At 43.8% G+C, this 17,272-nt stretch overlaps 1 protein-coding gene across 2 annotated transcripts in view; it reads left to right on the top strand.

Annotated features, from left to right (window-relative positions):
- The window catches only part of TRAPPC10 (trafficking protein particle complex subunit 10), a 319,990-nt gene that overhangs the window by 286,520 nt on the left and 16,198 nt on the right, over positions 1–17,272 (top strand). For both annotated transcript variants that reach the window (XM_086935878.1, XM_086935877.1), the window contains 2 exons: positions 1,426–1,538; positions 6,075–6,589. In XM_086935878.1, the coding sequence (XP_086792004.1) occupies positions 1,426–1,538; positions 6,075–6,589 (628 nt within the window). The remainder of the gene's footprint in view (positions 1–1,425; positions 1,539–6,074; positions 6,590–17,272) is intronic.

Below are 17,272 nucleotides of genomic sequence, written 5' to 3'. Positions count from 1 at the left end.
TGCATTCTCAAATTGTTCTATGTGTGAAGGCTTGTTTCTTTGAAGTGATATTAATGGCACGTAAGTTAGCAGGACGTTTGTGAATGTATGCAGTGTAGCTGTGGGGTGAGAGACTAGATGAATTTAGATGATCGACATCTAACAGTCATGCAATGTCCAATCTAAGCCGTAGGACGGCTTATTATCTCAGGGCTGACAGATGAGCAATTAACAGGAGATGCATTTAAACCAGGGGTCGTGCATTCCGAATAAGAGCAATTAAGATGAGTGTAGGTCATCCACGAGTAGATGTGTTAGGAGAGTGGAGTTACAGGAAGAGTAAAAGGGCCTTACTACTTTCACGCAAGGATTTAGGGGGCTCTGTTGTGAAAAGAGGCCTTTTATGGGCATCTTGCACATAAGAAAGAGAACAGTTGCCATTTTACTGGATGCAACATTTACTGGTTCGATGGATGACGAACTGTGAGAGATACCAATGCACAGTTTATGGCCCGCAGTATGCTGACGCTTTAATGGGTTATGCTGGTCCGTGTATTGTTGCAAGGTTCATTAGTCCACTTTCCTATCTTAATTGGAATACAAGCTTGCAATATAAGCGTTAGAGGCAAATCTCTGCTGCCAGTTAATTCTCCAATCTATTTTATGATGATTGAAACTTGTAAACTGAGATTACACACTGCTCTTTGTAGGTAGTGATTTAACAGTCCGAGCTACCAAAACAGAATAACAAGGGGCATTGTATATCGACCTTGCACTCCGTGTTCAGACTAAACTCCAGGAACAGGCAGAGAATGCAGAAAGCAGACGGTTCTCATGTGAAAGGCACAAACAGAGTCTTGGAAAATAAAGTCATGTAGTAATGTGCCCAAAAGCAGCATCATGGCAGCAGAGCTCATGCTAACTTAGCAATGTCGACAATGACCCCGATGGCCATATGACATTTAAATACCCTGATACTGGCTGGATACACAGGCCTTTCTTTTAGGTACCTTAACACCCTAAGCTATGCTAACATGCAGACTGGGCCAGTAAGGCAAGTCAGAACAGCTTTATAATTGCATTTTACTAAGTTGCCGATTATGTTAGGGGCAAACTTTGTAAAAGGAAAAATAATAAATGTCTATTGAATGGTGATTAACATGCATACCCTAGGTTGTTTGTGATTGACTAATGTTCTGCTTTTCCCCCAGCTCTTACTTTATGGATTCTAGGAGTATTCTGTTTTATACTTTCCAACAATACCTGAAAGTGTTCGATATCCATCTTCTGGTCCTCTTCTCTTATACTTTCCTGTTCTCTCTCTCCCCTCTCTGCGGGTAGGAATGTATTTGTGTGCTCTGGCACATGAAACAATGTCCACCTAATCTGCTTGTACAAATGTCTTTTTTTGATACTTTGTTTATTTCCATTAACCTGGCACATTAGCTATCTTCAGACTAGCAGCCTCCTAGCTGGCGATACTCATCTGACAGAGAGTGAACGTGCTCACTTCTGTTCGGAAATACTCAACTTTGCCAACCAGCATGCTCATAACCAAGGTAAGTGTGCTGTTGATCCCTCGTCCTGAGGCAGCTTAGTGCCAATATTCATGTAGTTTGTTTTGCTTTGTGCGAAAACCCCATTAAGTAGAAGTCATTGTTGAGATTTTTACATCTTACACTTTTTGCTTCAGAGGTCCAATTCCAAGAAGATCCAGATTCCTCAAAGGCTTCACTCCTTGCATCTGCACCTCGACCTGTATGTTTTACTTTGATGCAATGTACTGATCCTGAAAGCAGGCTTCAGTCTTGCCCAGGAATTCTCAGGGAGCCAGAAGCACGAGTAAACTCTAGCCCAACACCACGGATGGGCTTGGAGACACAACTGACCGAATAGGACTAGTCCTGGTTTCTTTCATTCAGAAGCATGGAGATAGCTCCCTATGAGCAAGATCTTGGAAAACATCCTGGAAAACATTTTAAATACTGCAATGTTTCAATTTTAAAATACATTTGATAAAAAAAACATACTTATCTAACCTGTCGCATATTCTGTATTTACATTTTTAAGTTAAATACAGTTATATTTAAAACTGACTGTTGGAAAGAGGGCTATTGGTTGAGTGGGATGTAAACCTTCTCAAGCAACAACCATAATCCTTGTCTAAAACTCACTTAATCAACCTCTGCTTAACCCTCTGGTAGCTTGGCACAAACGCAGTCACGCTTAATTTACAGGCAATGTGTCGGGTATTTTGTGCAGCGCACAAACTGTAATAAAGTGAAAACACAACACAAGAAAAATCCCAAACCAATTTAGAAAAATAGATTGTTTTAGGATCTCTGCTACTGATCAAGGAAGGCGTTAAAGGTGGTCACAAGTCCATACTACTGCTTTTAATAAATCTTTGTTTAGCATAAGCAAGCCGGAGACCCTGACCTGTCTAGACCCGCAAGCTCAGGGGGAAGAAACTATTCGGGCATTTATCACTTTCACACAAGTAGTTGATGGTTTGTTACCAGTTCTGAGTCTTCTGTGCAGACGTCCCAAGATGCATTGATGGGGACTGTTCACAGGCCCTTGGAGATCTCAAGAAGGCCCTAAAACAGTCCCTGAGAGATACTGGCTGGTGGCCTATTGCAGCGATTACAAGTGGGTGGTCAAGGGGCGGAAGCTCTCACTGCAAAAAAAGTGCCGGGGAGGATCTGGCAGAGGCATGTGGAGAAGTGTGGCTCACTGGTTAGAGCAGGCAGACCCTGAAGCAGAGGTCAGACCCGGGACCAGGGTTCAATTCCCGACGCGGCAGGGTTTTGAGCTCAAATGTCCACGGACTCGATAATTCTCGCTACGGTGCCTACTCGAATCATGGGTTCACACTCTGCAACTCTGGGCAATAGCTTGCTTAATCTCCACAACGCCCCCCCGCGGCGGGATGCCTGGCTTTCACCTTGGGGATGCCCTGTAGGGGCTATCTCACAGGGAAAAAGCCAGGACGGGTTCCCAAGGCAAGCGCCGAGATACCTCCCCGGTGATCGAGCGCTATATAAGAACATCCAAAAAAAAAAAGTGAGCAAAAGGTCTGTACGTGCTTTTGGAGGGTTATTAATAACGCCTGTTTTACAGAGCCAGATATACCAGGGCGAATTCCTAATATTTTGCCAGAGCAATGACGGGCTCAATTTGAGGCAGTTTATAGTCAACCCTCACGGGAACTACATTTTCAGCATAGATCTGAAACCATTACCTTAACTCTGGATGAGGTTGGATTGGGAATTGAGGGACTGTCCAAGAACAAGGCACCGGGACTCGATGGGATCCCTCCCGACCTTTTCTGTTACAATACAGAGGTATGGACTCCACTCCTAGTTAGGCTTTTAAACGCAGCAGCAGCACCAGTAATGCCTGCGTCATGGTCTACTGCCACCATTGCACCGATCTTTAAGAAAGGAGATCAGGACAGTCCACATTGTTATCGTCCCATATCCCTCATTAATGTTACAGTGAAAGTCTTGGGTCAGGTCTTACTTAACAGCCTGTCCGTATGGGCGGACTCCAATCAAATAATATCGGAGGTACAATATGGGTTCCGTGTTGGTAAATCCACCACAGGTCAGTGTCTCAATCTTTACCTTCTAATTACGAAATACACTAGCCAAACCTGGGGCGCTGTTTCTGGGCTTCATGGATCGCACCGCTGCCTTTGACTGAGTGAACTGTTGTAAACCCGGGAAACAGCTTGGGGACCTTGGGGTTGACCCGGCGATAACCAATTTTTTAATGACCCTACATTTTAACACCACTGCTGTAATTAGATACACACAGGATGGGAATACTACAGATCATTTTAAATGCTCAAGTGGGGTCTGACAGGGATGTATATTAGCACCTTTGTTATTTACATTATATATTAAAAATCTAGATTACCCCCTGATGGCCCTACTGGCTGATGCTCCCCGGAAATACACAAGACCGGTTTTCGTCTTGCACGTTCCCCGAAGGGCTTGCAGCTTGTACTTGATGGGTGTGTGTCTTTTATGAATAAGATGGATTTGTCACCAAACATAACCAAATCCTATATTATGGATATTGGCACACAGAGTAGGAGGCCTAAGACCTATAAATTAGGCACACATAGTTTAGCGGACGTTCTGGCCTTTTGTTGCCTGGGCATTTTATTTGATGAGAAACGTTTTTAAATATTTATTAGAGGAGTTTTTAGAAACGACTAGGTCAATGGGAGCAATCGCAATTCATGCTCACAGATTGGGTACTTGGTCAGCGGGGACAATTTTTAAGCTATATAACTCTTTTTGTATTTCTAAAGCTTTATATGGCAGCGAGGTATGGGGTACATGGTGGCCAATAACTTGCAAACTGCAGAAAACCCGTATTTTAGAAGGATTCTGAAAGTCCATGCGAGTACTCCTTCGTACTAGCTACATGAGGAATAGGGGTTTAAGTAGGTTACGGATATGGTGACTTTCAAACGCCTGCTCTGCTGGGTGAAGATCGGGTCCAATGAGGAGGCCGGTTTTAACAGATTAGTAATCCAGGACTGCCTCTCCCTTGATCATGCGCTAAAAATCCCATGGCTAAAATATGTTAAGGATACCTTCACCACATTAGGAAGAGAAGATTTGTTTACTAGTCATGATAAGAAAAAATGCCAAGACAGGGCTATTAGCAAAGGATTGTTTCTTACACACGTCACGGCACACCGAGAGGACAAGGAGCTCAGGAAACCCACGGTCCGAGCACAGATTTGAGTAAAATCGGTACAGGGTGTAGAACCCTATCTATCTCTTCTAATAATTGCACAAGACAGATTTGTAATCACTGGTTTAAGATTGAAACTATTTCAACATTTACTGGCTTCACCCCCATGTTTTGCCTTATATATAGAAGACAGAGGTCCATGTGGCTGCGACAATAGGTCTCCACAGGACACACTTCAGTTTGTCTTCCTTTGTAAATATGACTCACACCCCAGACAAGTGTTCCTTAATGGGCTTTTAAAAGATCTTAGATTTAGGCAGGCTCATGTTGCCCTATTGTTTTTACAGCGCGCACCTGATGTTTCACTTTTTTGTGTTTTACATTTTTGATATCTGCTTTAAGGATAAGAAATACTTGAGGCGACTGAAGGCCACTAGAGTACTTGCGAGTTTTGCGCATTGTTATGCTGCTATAAATGTAATGAACTGACGGTGATTTTCTGGATTATCTGTGTTGTTGTGTCCTGTTTAATAAATGTTGACTAGGCTAGGATTGATCCTGTTTTATCATAACAAATGTTTTCAGGTAGTTTAGGGAACCTAAGAAATCAGCCCTGATAAAGATTTAATGGACTCTTGGTTTGCTAATTTTGTACAATGAGTTGTTTTGTAGCGAACGCACACATTTGTATGTTTCTTTTTACACTGCCTCTTTTGTGGCTATATTTTTATGCTGATTAAAGTTTAATATTATTGTTGTTGATGGGTGATATTTGATTGACTTGTCCCACGGGGTGGTTCAGTATCATCCATTACTTGGCCCCTGGGAGGCATGAGCCAATCGAGCATGTGTCCAGGTTGGGTGGATTTTTAAGCTCAAGACTAATTCGTATGTCATTGGCTTAGTTGTAAAAGTTGAGATTAAAGGAGCAGATTATGTCTGGTAGAGCTCAAGAGCTGAAGCGGAGTGTTGCCGTAGTTCATATTGGAGGTGCGATAGCCCTGGAATTGAATGGAGCCTGTGAGAAGAGAGGGATGATGATGAGGGACCTGTCTCTGATAGGAGGGCAGCAATGCACCGCACTCGCATTGGGTTCTCAGATCTCTGTAGAAGAGTAGGCAGATAACCAGTAACAAAGGCAGAGGTGCGTAATAAGAGTGACCCTGCTCCATTAGGAATTAACTGTACTTTTAATATCCTCCCATGTGGCAATCGGAGCGGCTTGGGTTCCAGAGTGGAATACGTTTGGGTAGTGTGAGAGGTTAGTTTCTTCCTTGAATGAATAGTTCAGTAATGTACTGCAACTGGGGCTTGTCTGAGTGACTCCACTCTTGTCATCACATTTTATTTGAAACTGTTTCTCATATGCTCTTTTTCAGGTTCTAAAGTGATCCTTTCCTTGAACTCATTTGCACAGTTGAAGAATTTACATTTTGACCCCCCAAATGCTGTGGTGCATGTTGGAGGGTGGCTGTCTCTGGAGTTGACTTTGCAGAGCCACATGCCCGTTGCAGTGCAGGTGGACAGTGTCTGCATCTTGGTTCACTTCAGCATTGAGAAGAACAGCTACCGCAAAACAGCCGAGTGGCTAACCAAGCACAAGACCTCCAATGGCATCATCAGTTTCCCAAGTGAGATGTCGGTCTTCCCCTCTTCCCAGAACAATGTGCCTACGATAGAGCTGTACGAGATGTACGAGAAAAGCCCTTCGGACAGCTCTCTCAACACGACCGGGATTATCTGTAGGAACGCCCACATGCTGCTGCGACACCAGGAGAGCAACTCCTCTTTGGACCTGCCATCTGGAGTGTCACTGGAAGAGGGCGCCAACACCTTAAAATGTAGCAATGTCGCACTGCAACCTGGAGTCAACGTGTTAACATTTAGGACACAGGTATGGGCAAGGAATTTATGCTTGGTACTGGTGAAAAGTGCTGCATTTGCCTGGCGGGGGTTCTTTTGCTTGCCCTTCCTGGTGGCAGGACCAGACATTTTACAATACATTGGGTAATGATGCATAAAGAAAGCCGTTGCAAAGGTAAGATTACAGTAATCAGTGAAAAAACAGTTTGTGGCACTTTAGCTGCTTGATGCCCACCAAGCACTCCTCACTTTCCAGCCTTCTAAATGTTAGATGGCTCAATACCATCACAAAGCATGTTGAGGCGGTACCTGTTGCGGATTGTGGGTTCTGGCATTATTTGGTCAAATATTGTAGATACAAATTATTTTAAGTCCAAACACTAGAAACCGGGATGTCCAATTATCAAGTGTTCCTACAGATAAAGGATTTATTGTCAAAGGTATGCAGTGAGGCTGCACCCTGTTAACATATGATGGTGGGTAAGTCCATCAAGGCACTTTCCGTTTAAAATTTTAAATAGTGCGGCATTATCTGTGGGTTTGTGGGCAAAGTGTTTGGTATGTAGCGGCTGAGACATCAGAATGTGCTCAGAATCTAAGAATTGTAGACTCTGTGTGATAAATAAAAATGTCATTGTTAAAGGATCACAATACTGGGGGCTGCTGGCATTTTGACGTGTAGGTGCAGTACACAAGTGTAGGTGAGAAAGCGATGTAGTTATCCAAAGGATGACATCTTTGAAATGGAGGACGTGAGAAACTAACGGCCGGGAAGAATAATCAAGTGTTTAATTGCAGTTCAGGCTGCAGTGACACATATCATGGAAAATGTACATTTGTGGTTATGAGACACTAATCCATGCAAGATGTGGGAGGTGGTCAAGCACAATGCATGTAAAGGGGCGTTGATATTTCATGATTGGTCTGTGGTTTTGATCGGACCTACATATAAAGTAAGCATAAGAAACAATAGTTCTGGTATAGGAGTAGAAAAATGCACAACTATGAATACTTTGTTTTTATAATGATCTCATTGTAGGGTCAGTAGATAAGATGGGAAGATTGCATTTGATTAAGGTTAAGTATCCTTCTGAGTGGTTATTTTCTAGTGGTTAAAATTGGAGGATCCATAATTGATAAACTTGAAGTTCAGTTCGATGGAAAAAGATATGTTAAAGTGGCTACTGAAGAGTGATCTGGGACATGGAAACAATTGAATTGGTTTCACAAAAGGGAAGAAACAGAGTATTCTAGCATTATGAACAAATATGTCAGGTAGGCACATGTTTGTGTGTGAGGAAATTGATGGTCACAGCTTCAAATCCAAATGAGTATGCTTGGCCTCAGTACCTTCAGAGGACGATGCGATGAGTTGTTTATACTAAATAGTTATAATTATATATGTATGAAAATGTAATAATGGAAATAGTGGTCTTAAAGGTAGAGAAGTTTAAAGAGTTAATAAATTATTAGAGGAAAAGTGCAGTAGAGGTACAGCCATTAAAAAAGCTCACAAAGAAAGCTGTAGTACCTGGATGCAGAGTCCAACACAAAATTAAAGTGTGTAATGGGCTAAGTATTGGATTTCGGTCAGTACTAGATGGGTACTGTAATCGAAACAATAATGGATATCATAAGGATGGGAGGTTGTATACAAGTGTTAGTTGAGACTTTACACAAGGGTAGTGTTAAGAATCAGGTTGGAGGTTTTATAGGAAGTCGTACAAAGTTTATAGATGACACTGACCTTCTTGGTAACAATCTAAATATGATTCTACCAAACAGGTAGTTGAAAACTATGTTGTTACGCCTGTATAAATTTGGAGAAATAGTAAGATTAATGTATGTTGGTATTTGTAAACCGCAAAGCTAGCTCGAAAGTAAAAGCGCACTGAACAGGGGCCTGAGACTTGAGAAGATAGTCATTGGTTGAAGGTCATATTTGGTGCTCCCTGAGCAGGTCGGTCTTCAGCTGTTTCTGAATTGTGGAAGAGTCAGTGCTGATCTGATGTAGAACAGGATTCTATTCCAGATTCTCAGAGCATGAACGGAGAAGGCCTGCTTTCTGGATTTTCCTTTATTGAAATGTTGTGTCTCCAGTCTGTCAATATCCAGACTCCTGGTCTTGCTTTGTCCCCTAGATGTGTCTAGTTTGTTAGTCAAGTAAGCTGCGGTCTTGGTGCGGAGGACAGCTAGTTTTGAAAATGATCTTGGTTCAAACTCTAGCCTGTGCAGGTCTTTTAAGGTTGATGCAACATGGTCCAATTTCTTCAAGCCCTAGATGCGTTGTGCTGCTTCGTGAAGGATACCTTTCAGGGGTGCTTGGGTGATACTTGGGAGACTGCTGAACAAGACATGCCTCCATCCAGATGGGAGAGGACTAAGGACTGTACAGTTGTTATGAAGTTATCTCCTAGGAGAAACAGTTTCTCCTTTTCAAGAGGGAGAGTGTAACAAAGCAGTCCTAGCCTTCTTGGTGGCATGTTGCTTGAATGAGAGGCTTCTTTCCAGGTTGAATCACTGTTGCATAGTGAGCTACAACATAGTCGGGAAGGACCTAAAGAATGGTGGATTTGCTATTTTGATTTGCACATCAACCTTAGTTCTCAATAGTCATATATCAAAACAAAATACACTAGGCACACTGAACAATATGGAGTGCTACTTGGCGTTAGATGCACATCCACCTCGGGCATCAAACCACGACCCCCTTCCCAAAGTTCATTCAGAATGGAAGTCCTTGCAATATTAGAAGACACACCAGTGCTCCTCCAAAATAGTCTCTTTGATCCCTTAGCTTATTTAGCGTTTCATCTGTAATCCATATCCTTGGTCAAACAGTCAATTTCATCACACCAGACGTTGTAAAGAATTCAAGTCTTTATTTTTCAAACTTTATGGTCCACAGCCGACGCGCGTTTCGCCCCCTTTGGGCTTTTTCAAGGCTGTCAATCATACATGTAACAAGAAAAGAAAGGTACATATGCTAAGATCTATGTGTTCGCTTAAGCACATAAGCACTAAATACTCCATCTTTTACATCTTAGTCATGTAACATGCTTGACGTAATGACCATCTTAAAAATTCACCATGTGAGTTTGTTGTATATTCATCAATGGCCCTATAGTATAAAACCGTTAAAAGAATCACATAAGTTGTACTATTTGTTATTGAAGTAATGGCCACCTTTGATGACAATAGGGATGCTCTATTGGAGGATTTATTCAACACAAACCCCAGCAAAAGTAATACCACCCCTAGGACAACCATAAATGAAGGCTTGCGTCAAAAATTTATCAGATTAGAACGAGTGAAAAAACAAGAACTCTCTCGTTGGTGGGACGCAACAGTTCTACGCAAATACATTGCTAAAGAACAAGTACCTAGAGGTCTGCGTGTATTAATCTTCCCTTCTTTTGAGGACTTGGACAAGGGACATCTAAAAGAGTGGGAGAAACTACTATTACAGTCCTCATTGGGAATGATGGACAATACTGATAAGGGATGCAGAACTTAAAAGGGAGAAACTATTCATAGAAATAGCCAATTTAGAAAAAGAAATACAGGACATCAATCTACCTGAAGTAGCAGATCGCAATTGGGCTATTTTAAAGGATGAGTTACACAAACATCAAATGTACTTGCGAGAAAAGAAATCCCAAAAGATAAAGAGATGAGCGTGACTACCGCAATGGGAGAGTCTACACGTTCGCTAGAAAGTTTGATAACATCAAACCACACACCAACAAGGCAGACTCTTAAGCGAACACATAGATCTTAGCATATGTACCTTTCTTTTCTTGTTACATGTATGATTGACAGCCTTGAAAAAGCCCAAAGGGGGCGAAACGCGCGTCGGCTGTGGACCATAAAGTTTGATAAATAAAGACTTGAATTCTTTACAACGTCTGGTGTGATGAAATTGACTGTTTGACCAAGGATATGGATTACAGATGAAATGCTAAATAAGCTAAGGGATCAAAGAGACTATTTCGGAGGTGCACTGGTGTGTCTTCTGACATAGTCGGGAAGGGCTGGTAAATTGGGGTTGATTGGTGCTATTGGCAAACTGGGGGAATTCAGCCTTTCTGAGGTTTAGCCTCAGGAAGTTAGTGCAGGGCTCGAAAAATCTAAAAAATGGTACTAGTCCTGCAGGACTAGTCACTTGAAAAATGTCCTCGACCTAACTGCAACCTACTTGACCTCTGTCTCTGAAAGTGCAGCAAATGTGACAAGATAACAAGATTTAAAGGCATCTTTATTGCTTATTAACTTTGTGAGCAATAAAAATGCCTTTAAATCTGGTTATCTTGTCACATTTGCTCCGTTTTTACAGACCGAGGACAAAAGTTAGTTGGTCTTCCTACTCGCCAGAAAAGGCATGTAGGACCTAAAAACAGCTCGACCTCGTTAAATTTAGCTTGCATATGTGAGCGGTCGAGTGGATTTTTCGAGACCTTTAGTTCACATCCAAGATTGGATGAGCTTGAGGCGGGATTGGAGTCTTTGTATGTTGAAAGGTGAAGACCTGTTTAGATTGAGTTGGGTATCCTCTGGTTATTGATGAATCTTGAAGCTTCGCTCTGCAAGACTGGATGCAAAGGTTCCCTGTAGAGGTTAAAGATGAGAGGAGAAGAGATGTGGTGCAGCGGCCAGGGCGGCTGACTCCGGAACACTGGGGCTGACTACGATCGCCGGTGGCAGGTTAGTCCAGCACCTTGTGACTCTTGGCAATAGCTTGCTTAATCTTCCTGATGGACCCCAGCGCCGGGACACGTCTCCGGAGGTAGCTGTGCGCTTTTCAAATGCTGGTATTTCATTTCATTTTCACAAAGCCTGGAAGAGTCTGGGCTCTTGTGGAACCTACGTTACACAAGATAATACTGGTTGGTGAGGTAGGATGCAAACCATTTCAAGATAATGCCTAAATATTCCATCCATGTTTTTCAGGTGTAGAGGGCAAACAGGACCAGGAAACCGAAGTTTATAATGGACTAGTTGGTGTATGGATGTCTTAGTGCTGCGTGTGGTCTGATGCCTGATTAGTTTTCCTGTAGACGGTTATCCTTGCTGATCTGTAGCTGGGTGGCAACTGCTATTTGAATGATTTTCTGTGAGTAGAAGGTGGGTGACAGGTCTAAGGTTGGAGATTTTGTCTGGGTGCAGGCATTGTTTCTTTAGCAGGACAACTTAAGGGCTACTGGCAGCGTTCCTTGCTTGCGGAGGCATTCATAATGTGAAGATTTGAGAACATCTTATTGGTGTGATTTGATGATAGAAGTATAATAGTGTCCTCTTCATGGGAAACACCCAACACATCGGGGTCAAGCACTGCGACTTTGACATCGCATGGTCGTTCACATCGCATGCTATTACTATGCATGCTACGACCGCGCGAGGCCATTAACATCGCATGCAATTACAACGCATGCAATTACAACGCATGCGATGTTAAGGTGGCATTCAGAAACTGGCTTTTCCATAACGCTAAACAAATGCAAACATGCAAACAGTTGCTTTTTTAAAACAGAAAATTCTTCAATGCATGGATGAGTGCTGGCGGATGGATGGATGCATGTATGGGTGCTGGGGGATGGATGGATGGATGGATTGATGGGTATATGGGTGGATGCATGGATGGGTGCTGGGTGGGGGGTGTGGGTGCTAAAAATGGAAACAGTTGCTTAATGGAAGGCATGCGATGTTAATGTGGCATTCAGAAATGGGCTTTTCCATCACGCAAAACAAACGCAAACATGCAAACCGTTGCTTTTTTAAAACAGAAAATTCTTCAATGCATGGATGGGTGCTGGCAGATGGATGGATGGATGCATGTATGGTTGCTGGGTGGGTAGATGGATGGATGATGGCGGACCGCCTTGGGTGGGTGGATGGATGGATGGATGAATGGATGATGGCGGACCGCCTGACACATGGAGGGGGATGGATGAATGGATGGGTGCTGGGTAGGTGGGTTCATGGATGGATGGATGAATGAATGGATGATGGCGGACCACCTTGGGTGGATGGATGGATGGATGGATGGATGGATGGATGATGGCGGACCGCCTGACACATGGAGGGGGATGGATGAATGGACGGATGAATGGTGGATGGATGGGTGGGGGGAATGAATGGAAAGGTTTCTTCAATTCTCGTAAGTTTCTGTTTTATGTTTGAAACATAAGCCTGTCCTCCCAATTTGCAAATGTCTTTAGTGTTTGGCCTTTCTTTGTCTCATTGACCTGCAACTGTATTTGCACTTTATTCAGAAGGCCGCTCTCATCACACTCGCTAAGCCTGATGTGATTACATTATGCACTTTATTCTCCGGCCCACAACACTTTTTTCTGATGTTGCACTGCATTGCTGATGTTATGAAGCATCATGGGACAAAAAAAACTAATAAACAAACAAATAATTGCATAAATGTTAAAAACCATGATGGTGTTGCTAGTGCGTGGTTATGTCGCTCGATGTAATGTCGGCGATGTAACACGCGATCCAATTAAAAGGCCGCTTTAGCGGTGCAACAACGCGCAATGTTTAAGTTGCCGATGTCATCGCCGTTGCGATTTAAAAGCTGGGATGTAAATGCGCGTGATATCTATGACCGCGAGATCGCGTCATACATTCCCTCTTCATACCTGTTGCCTTACGAGACTTCATGAGAGAGATGCATGTGCTAGCCTGGATTGAAGGAGGAGTGTTTGGTGGTGAGGCAATGGGAATAGTGTGGAATTGAGGGGGCTGTGGAAGAGGTAATGACGTTCAATCTCATTTTGTTGATCTTCATGGTGCTGAAGAGATTGTTGGCGTTGCATATGTCTACTGAAGCAGAGACTGTGGGTTCTGGGACATTGAGGCAGTCTTTAGCAGTCTTGAACAGGACACTTTTTACCTATTAGTATGATTGTCATTATCCCTGAAAGTTGGGAGAAGGTCATTAGTGCTCCTAGAGAAAGCTTCGTGAAACTGTCCCAAATAACGGAGAGAAAGTGCACTGGGAATGTCTTTCAAGTGGAGTTGATGAGTAGAATTTATTAATAGTTGAGGATGTTTTTTGATGGATTGGAGAATGCATGTGTGGATATGCAGTGGTCTGATTTGTATGGCCGATTGAACATAGAATACCTCGGTGTACTCTCCTTGTTGATTTTCAGAATAATGCTATGGATTAACAGATTGCGTACTTTAACCTTGTATTTCAGTGCAGATAGATGACTGCCCCATATCAATCAGACGCAATGTGTGCATGTTGCAGGCGAACGGTCGGGTGAGCCTTTTACTTTTATAGGAGAGCCAGCTGGAGTGTGGGAAGAATGGAATGGATGAGATGCGTTTTCTCGACTATTGAATACTTCTACTTGAATTAAAAGGAACTGAAATTTGATTTGCAAGTTCCATATTGGGTGCAAGATTGTATGAGGCAACCAGTGCATAGAATGATGGCTGGGAAGTATGGAGGGGTATACATGTGGAGTATATTTGAGATGTAAAGAGGTGCAGGTAGATCCTCCATTAATAAGAAAAATCTGTATTTTTCTAATTTAAGACAAGTTCCTTGATAAGCTTTAGGTGACAACACTTAATATTTGTAATGGAATGGAGCAGTCTTGTCACTTGCGGACGCTTTGAAGGAGTCGATGTACTACTCAGGCTATATAGCATCCAATTAAAGATAGCTCGTTGGTAAAACTAATAAATGTGGTTTTGGAAATCAGATTGGAAATGTAGTGGAATCCTGTTGGGAAACAAGAAAGAATGGCACATATCTGTAAATGCAATGTTATATTACATGAAGTACTAGGCTTTGGGCTCCCTTAAGGTAAACATGAGTGAATTCTAACTGTGTATTTGCCTTAATTACTCTTTCCAGCCCTGGAATATCCAGAGTAATACCTTTTTCTTTCCAAACTCTGGTCTGGTCCCTTTCTTGAATGCTAGAAGATGTTTCTTTTCCTATTCTTCAGTATTTCCCTAGTGTCCCAAAGAAGCTACAGAAGATGCGCAACATTAGCTCACCTTTGCTTCTGCTTGTATATAGTGCTGTACATGCTCAAAGACCAGCATGAATTTAACAAGTAATAGAAGAGGAAGCTGGGCTGTGGATGCTTCATGCGTTGTGATGATGTAGTGGTGAGTCTTCCACTCTTTCCTAACTGAGCAGCTCTGGGGCAGTCCTGATAGACCAGGGGATCTGTTCCCCAAATCCTGGGTGCAGAGATGCAAATGGCCTTGTATTTTATTTTTTATGCTTCATAGTCTGCAGTGTGATGGTGTGCTGTATCCTGCGGTGTCTTTGAGATCCACCAAAGACGGTGTGCTTCTCCGCAGAATAAGTGGTTGTACTGGTCAGGATAGTTCTGAAAATATGCAGCTGGTTTTGAAGATGGTCCAGGCGGCACATGAAGCCTGTGGAGTTCCATCAGGATGAGGGGGACGCGATCATCTTTATTCCGGCCTTCGTTAAGATCTCCTATGGCATGTAGGATGCCCCTTAGGGGTTCTTATGGGAGGTCTGGTAGATGTTCTGAAGTTATTTTCTGGAAGAAATTGTTAGACTTTCTTTGAGAGAGCTGGTACAAGGCTGTCTTTGTTTCCTTGAAGGTGAGGTTTGTGTCCAGGGTGAATCCAAGTGAATTGGCATTTGGCTAAAGTCGGGGTTCGGAGTTGTCAAGGTTCATGCCATTGAACCAGGTTTGTACTGATTCTGGTTTGGTGTTTTTGGCAAATAGCAGGAATTCTTCCTTGTTTGGGTGGACATCCAGGTCTGCTTGATGTGCAAGCATTGTGTGAGGCGTATGTCATAAGGGGAGGAGACCTTCTAGTAGACTTGTGTATCGCCAGCATTTGTTGAATCTTGATGCTATTTGTGAGTAGACCAGCCAGCGGACCTATGTAAAGGTTGAAGATGACAGGAGACCATATGGAACCCTGGGGGACTACACATATGACCGGGATCTTTTGTGTCCCAGAGGTGCGCACATGAGCAAGCTGGTGTCAGCTGGAAAGGTAGGAGAAGAGCCAGTGAAGAACCCTGTTAGTGAATCCTACTCGAAACTCCAGGGTGCGTATGAGGGTGGAATGATCGATTGTGAAAGGCCGCTGAGTGGTCCAGCATTGTCAGGTGTCTCCGGCCCTGCCATTAGAGGGCCCCCGAGGATCCAGGCCTGGTTCCGGATTGACGCCGGTCAACCTCACAGTACCTTCCCTAGCGCCGATTCCAGAGACTAGGCCCTCGGTGCCTGTTGTGCCGCCGACCGGCGTCGACCCCAGCCTCACCCCTGACTTCGACATGGCACCGAACCGATGTCGGTAGGTACGTTTGTACCTCTGTTCATTCCTGGCGTTCCTTATCGCCCTGAGTGGCAACCAGCGGAGGGTGAGGAGGACTGGGAGGGGTCTGTAGACCCTTTAACTGACCAGCTTGAAGAGCCGGACTGTCGAGAGGAACTGGGTTATGCCAGTGGTTTGGATACCTCCCCAGACCTTGCCATGCTCTCCACCCCTACTGTGGCTACGGAGGAGGGAGCTTCGTACGCAGTGGTGTTGCGTATGGCGGTCTGAGGCCTTGGCCCTGGAGCTTCCTACGGTGGCAGTCAGGACTAACCTCCTGACAGAAGTACTTCAACCGGCAGCTGCCTCTTTGGAGCCCCTGCTGCCTTTTAATGAGGCCCTCATTGACGTCCGTCTGGGCACTTGGTCCAAGCCAGCACAGGGGCTCCTGTGGACATGATGATTGCTCGGCGCCACCACCCGGCCCGAGCGACCCACTTTTCCTCTCCCAACACTGACCCCCGAGAGCTTGGTGGTCCAAGCCTCGTCTTCTAGGGCACATTCCCTATGTTGCTGATACCACTAACCTGTGATATATCTCCAGGCCAGGAGCGACGTGAATTCCCCACACTCCGAGACCCCATCTATGGGTGCAAAGAGAAGAAACACTTAAACCCCCAAATGGACTCTCGGAGATGTGGGGATAAGAAGCCAACAAGGCAGAGACCTCAAATCCCCCAGCTGGTTCCCTCGGAATGACCAAGACGAAAGGTACCTACAGGGAAAAATAATAGGGACAAGATTAGTACAGAACCCACCCTCCAGTCACTGCTATTAATCCCAAATAACTGAGAAACTAGATTTATGGAAAACGCACGCTTTCTTACCAGCTGGACATCTCCAGGTGTTAAAATAACACATGAGCAGCAATTTGACAGCAGAATTCAAGGCAGATAGCACAGGGTAAATACAGCTTCAGAACACCAAAGAGAAAGGGAAAGGTGACTAAAACACGTGTCGGAATTCGAATTACACTTCACAGAGAAGGCAGATATATCACAAAGTAACTCCAATACAGACTAGAGTCCGACAAAACTTTCACACCAAACGTGTGATAAAAAAAACTTATAATGCTGCTCAAAAACAGAAAGGAAGCATGAAACGCGAACCGCGCGTATAACTCAAAATAGCTGGACAACTACAATTCCCAGAATGCAACAAGATGTCTAACAGACATGGCAGTTGCTAATGAAACAACCCTGTGGCCAGAAAAGGAAAATGCTCGTGGTCGCGGAGCATAAGAAAACATCACTACAGGCTAAGCCACAAAATGACTAGCGGGAGCGGTGCCTATCTAAACAAGCCTGAGGGCATGAAACGAGCGACCGCGCTAACTAAAGCAGGAATGCACGCGGTCGCGGTAATCACAACAGTG

Source organism: Lissotriton vulgaris, chromosome 8, assembly GCF_964263255.1.
Source record: "Lissotriton vulgaris chromosome 8, aLisVul1.2, whole genome shotgun sequence".
Classification (NCBI taxonomy): domain Eukaryota; kingdom Metazoa; phylum Chordata; class Amphibia; order Caudata; family Salamandridae; genus Lissotriton; species Lissotriton vulgaris.
Note: the sequence above shows the minus strand (reverse complement) of the source record. Positions and strands in the feature narration are given on the sequence as shown.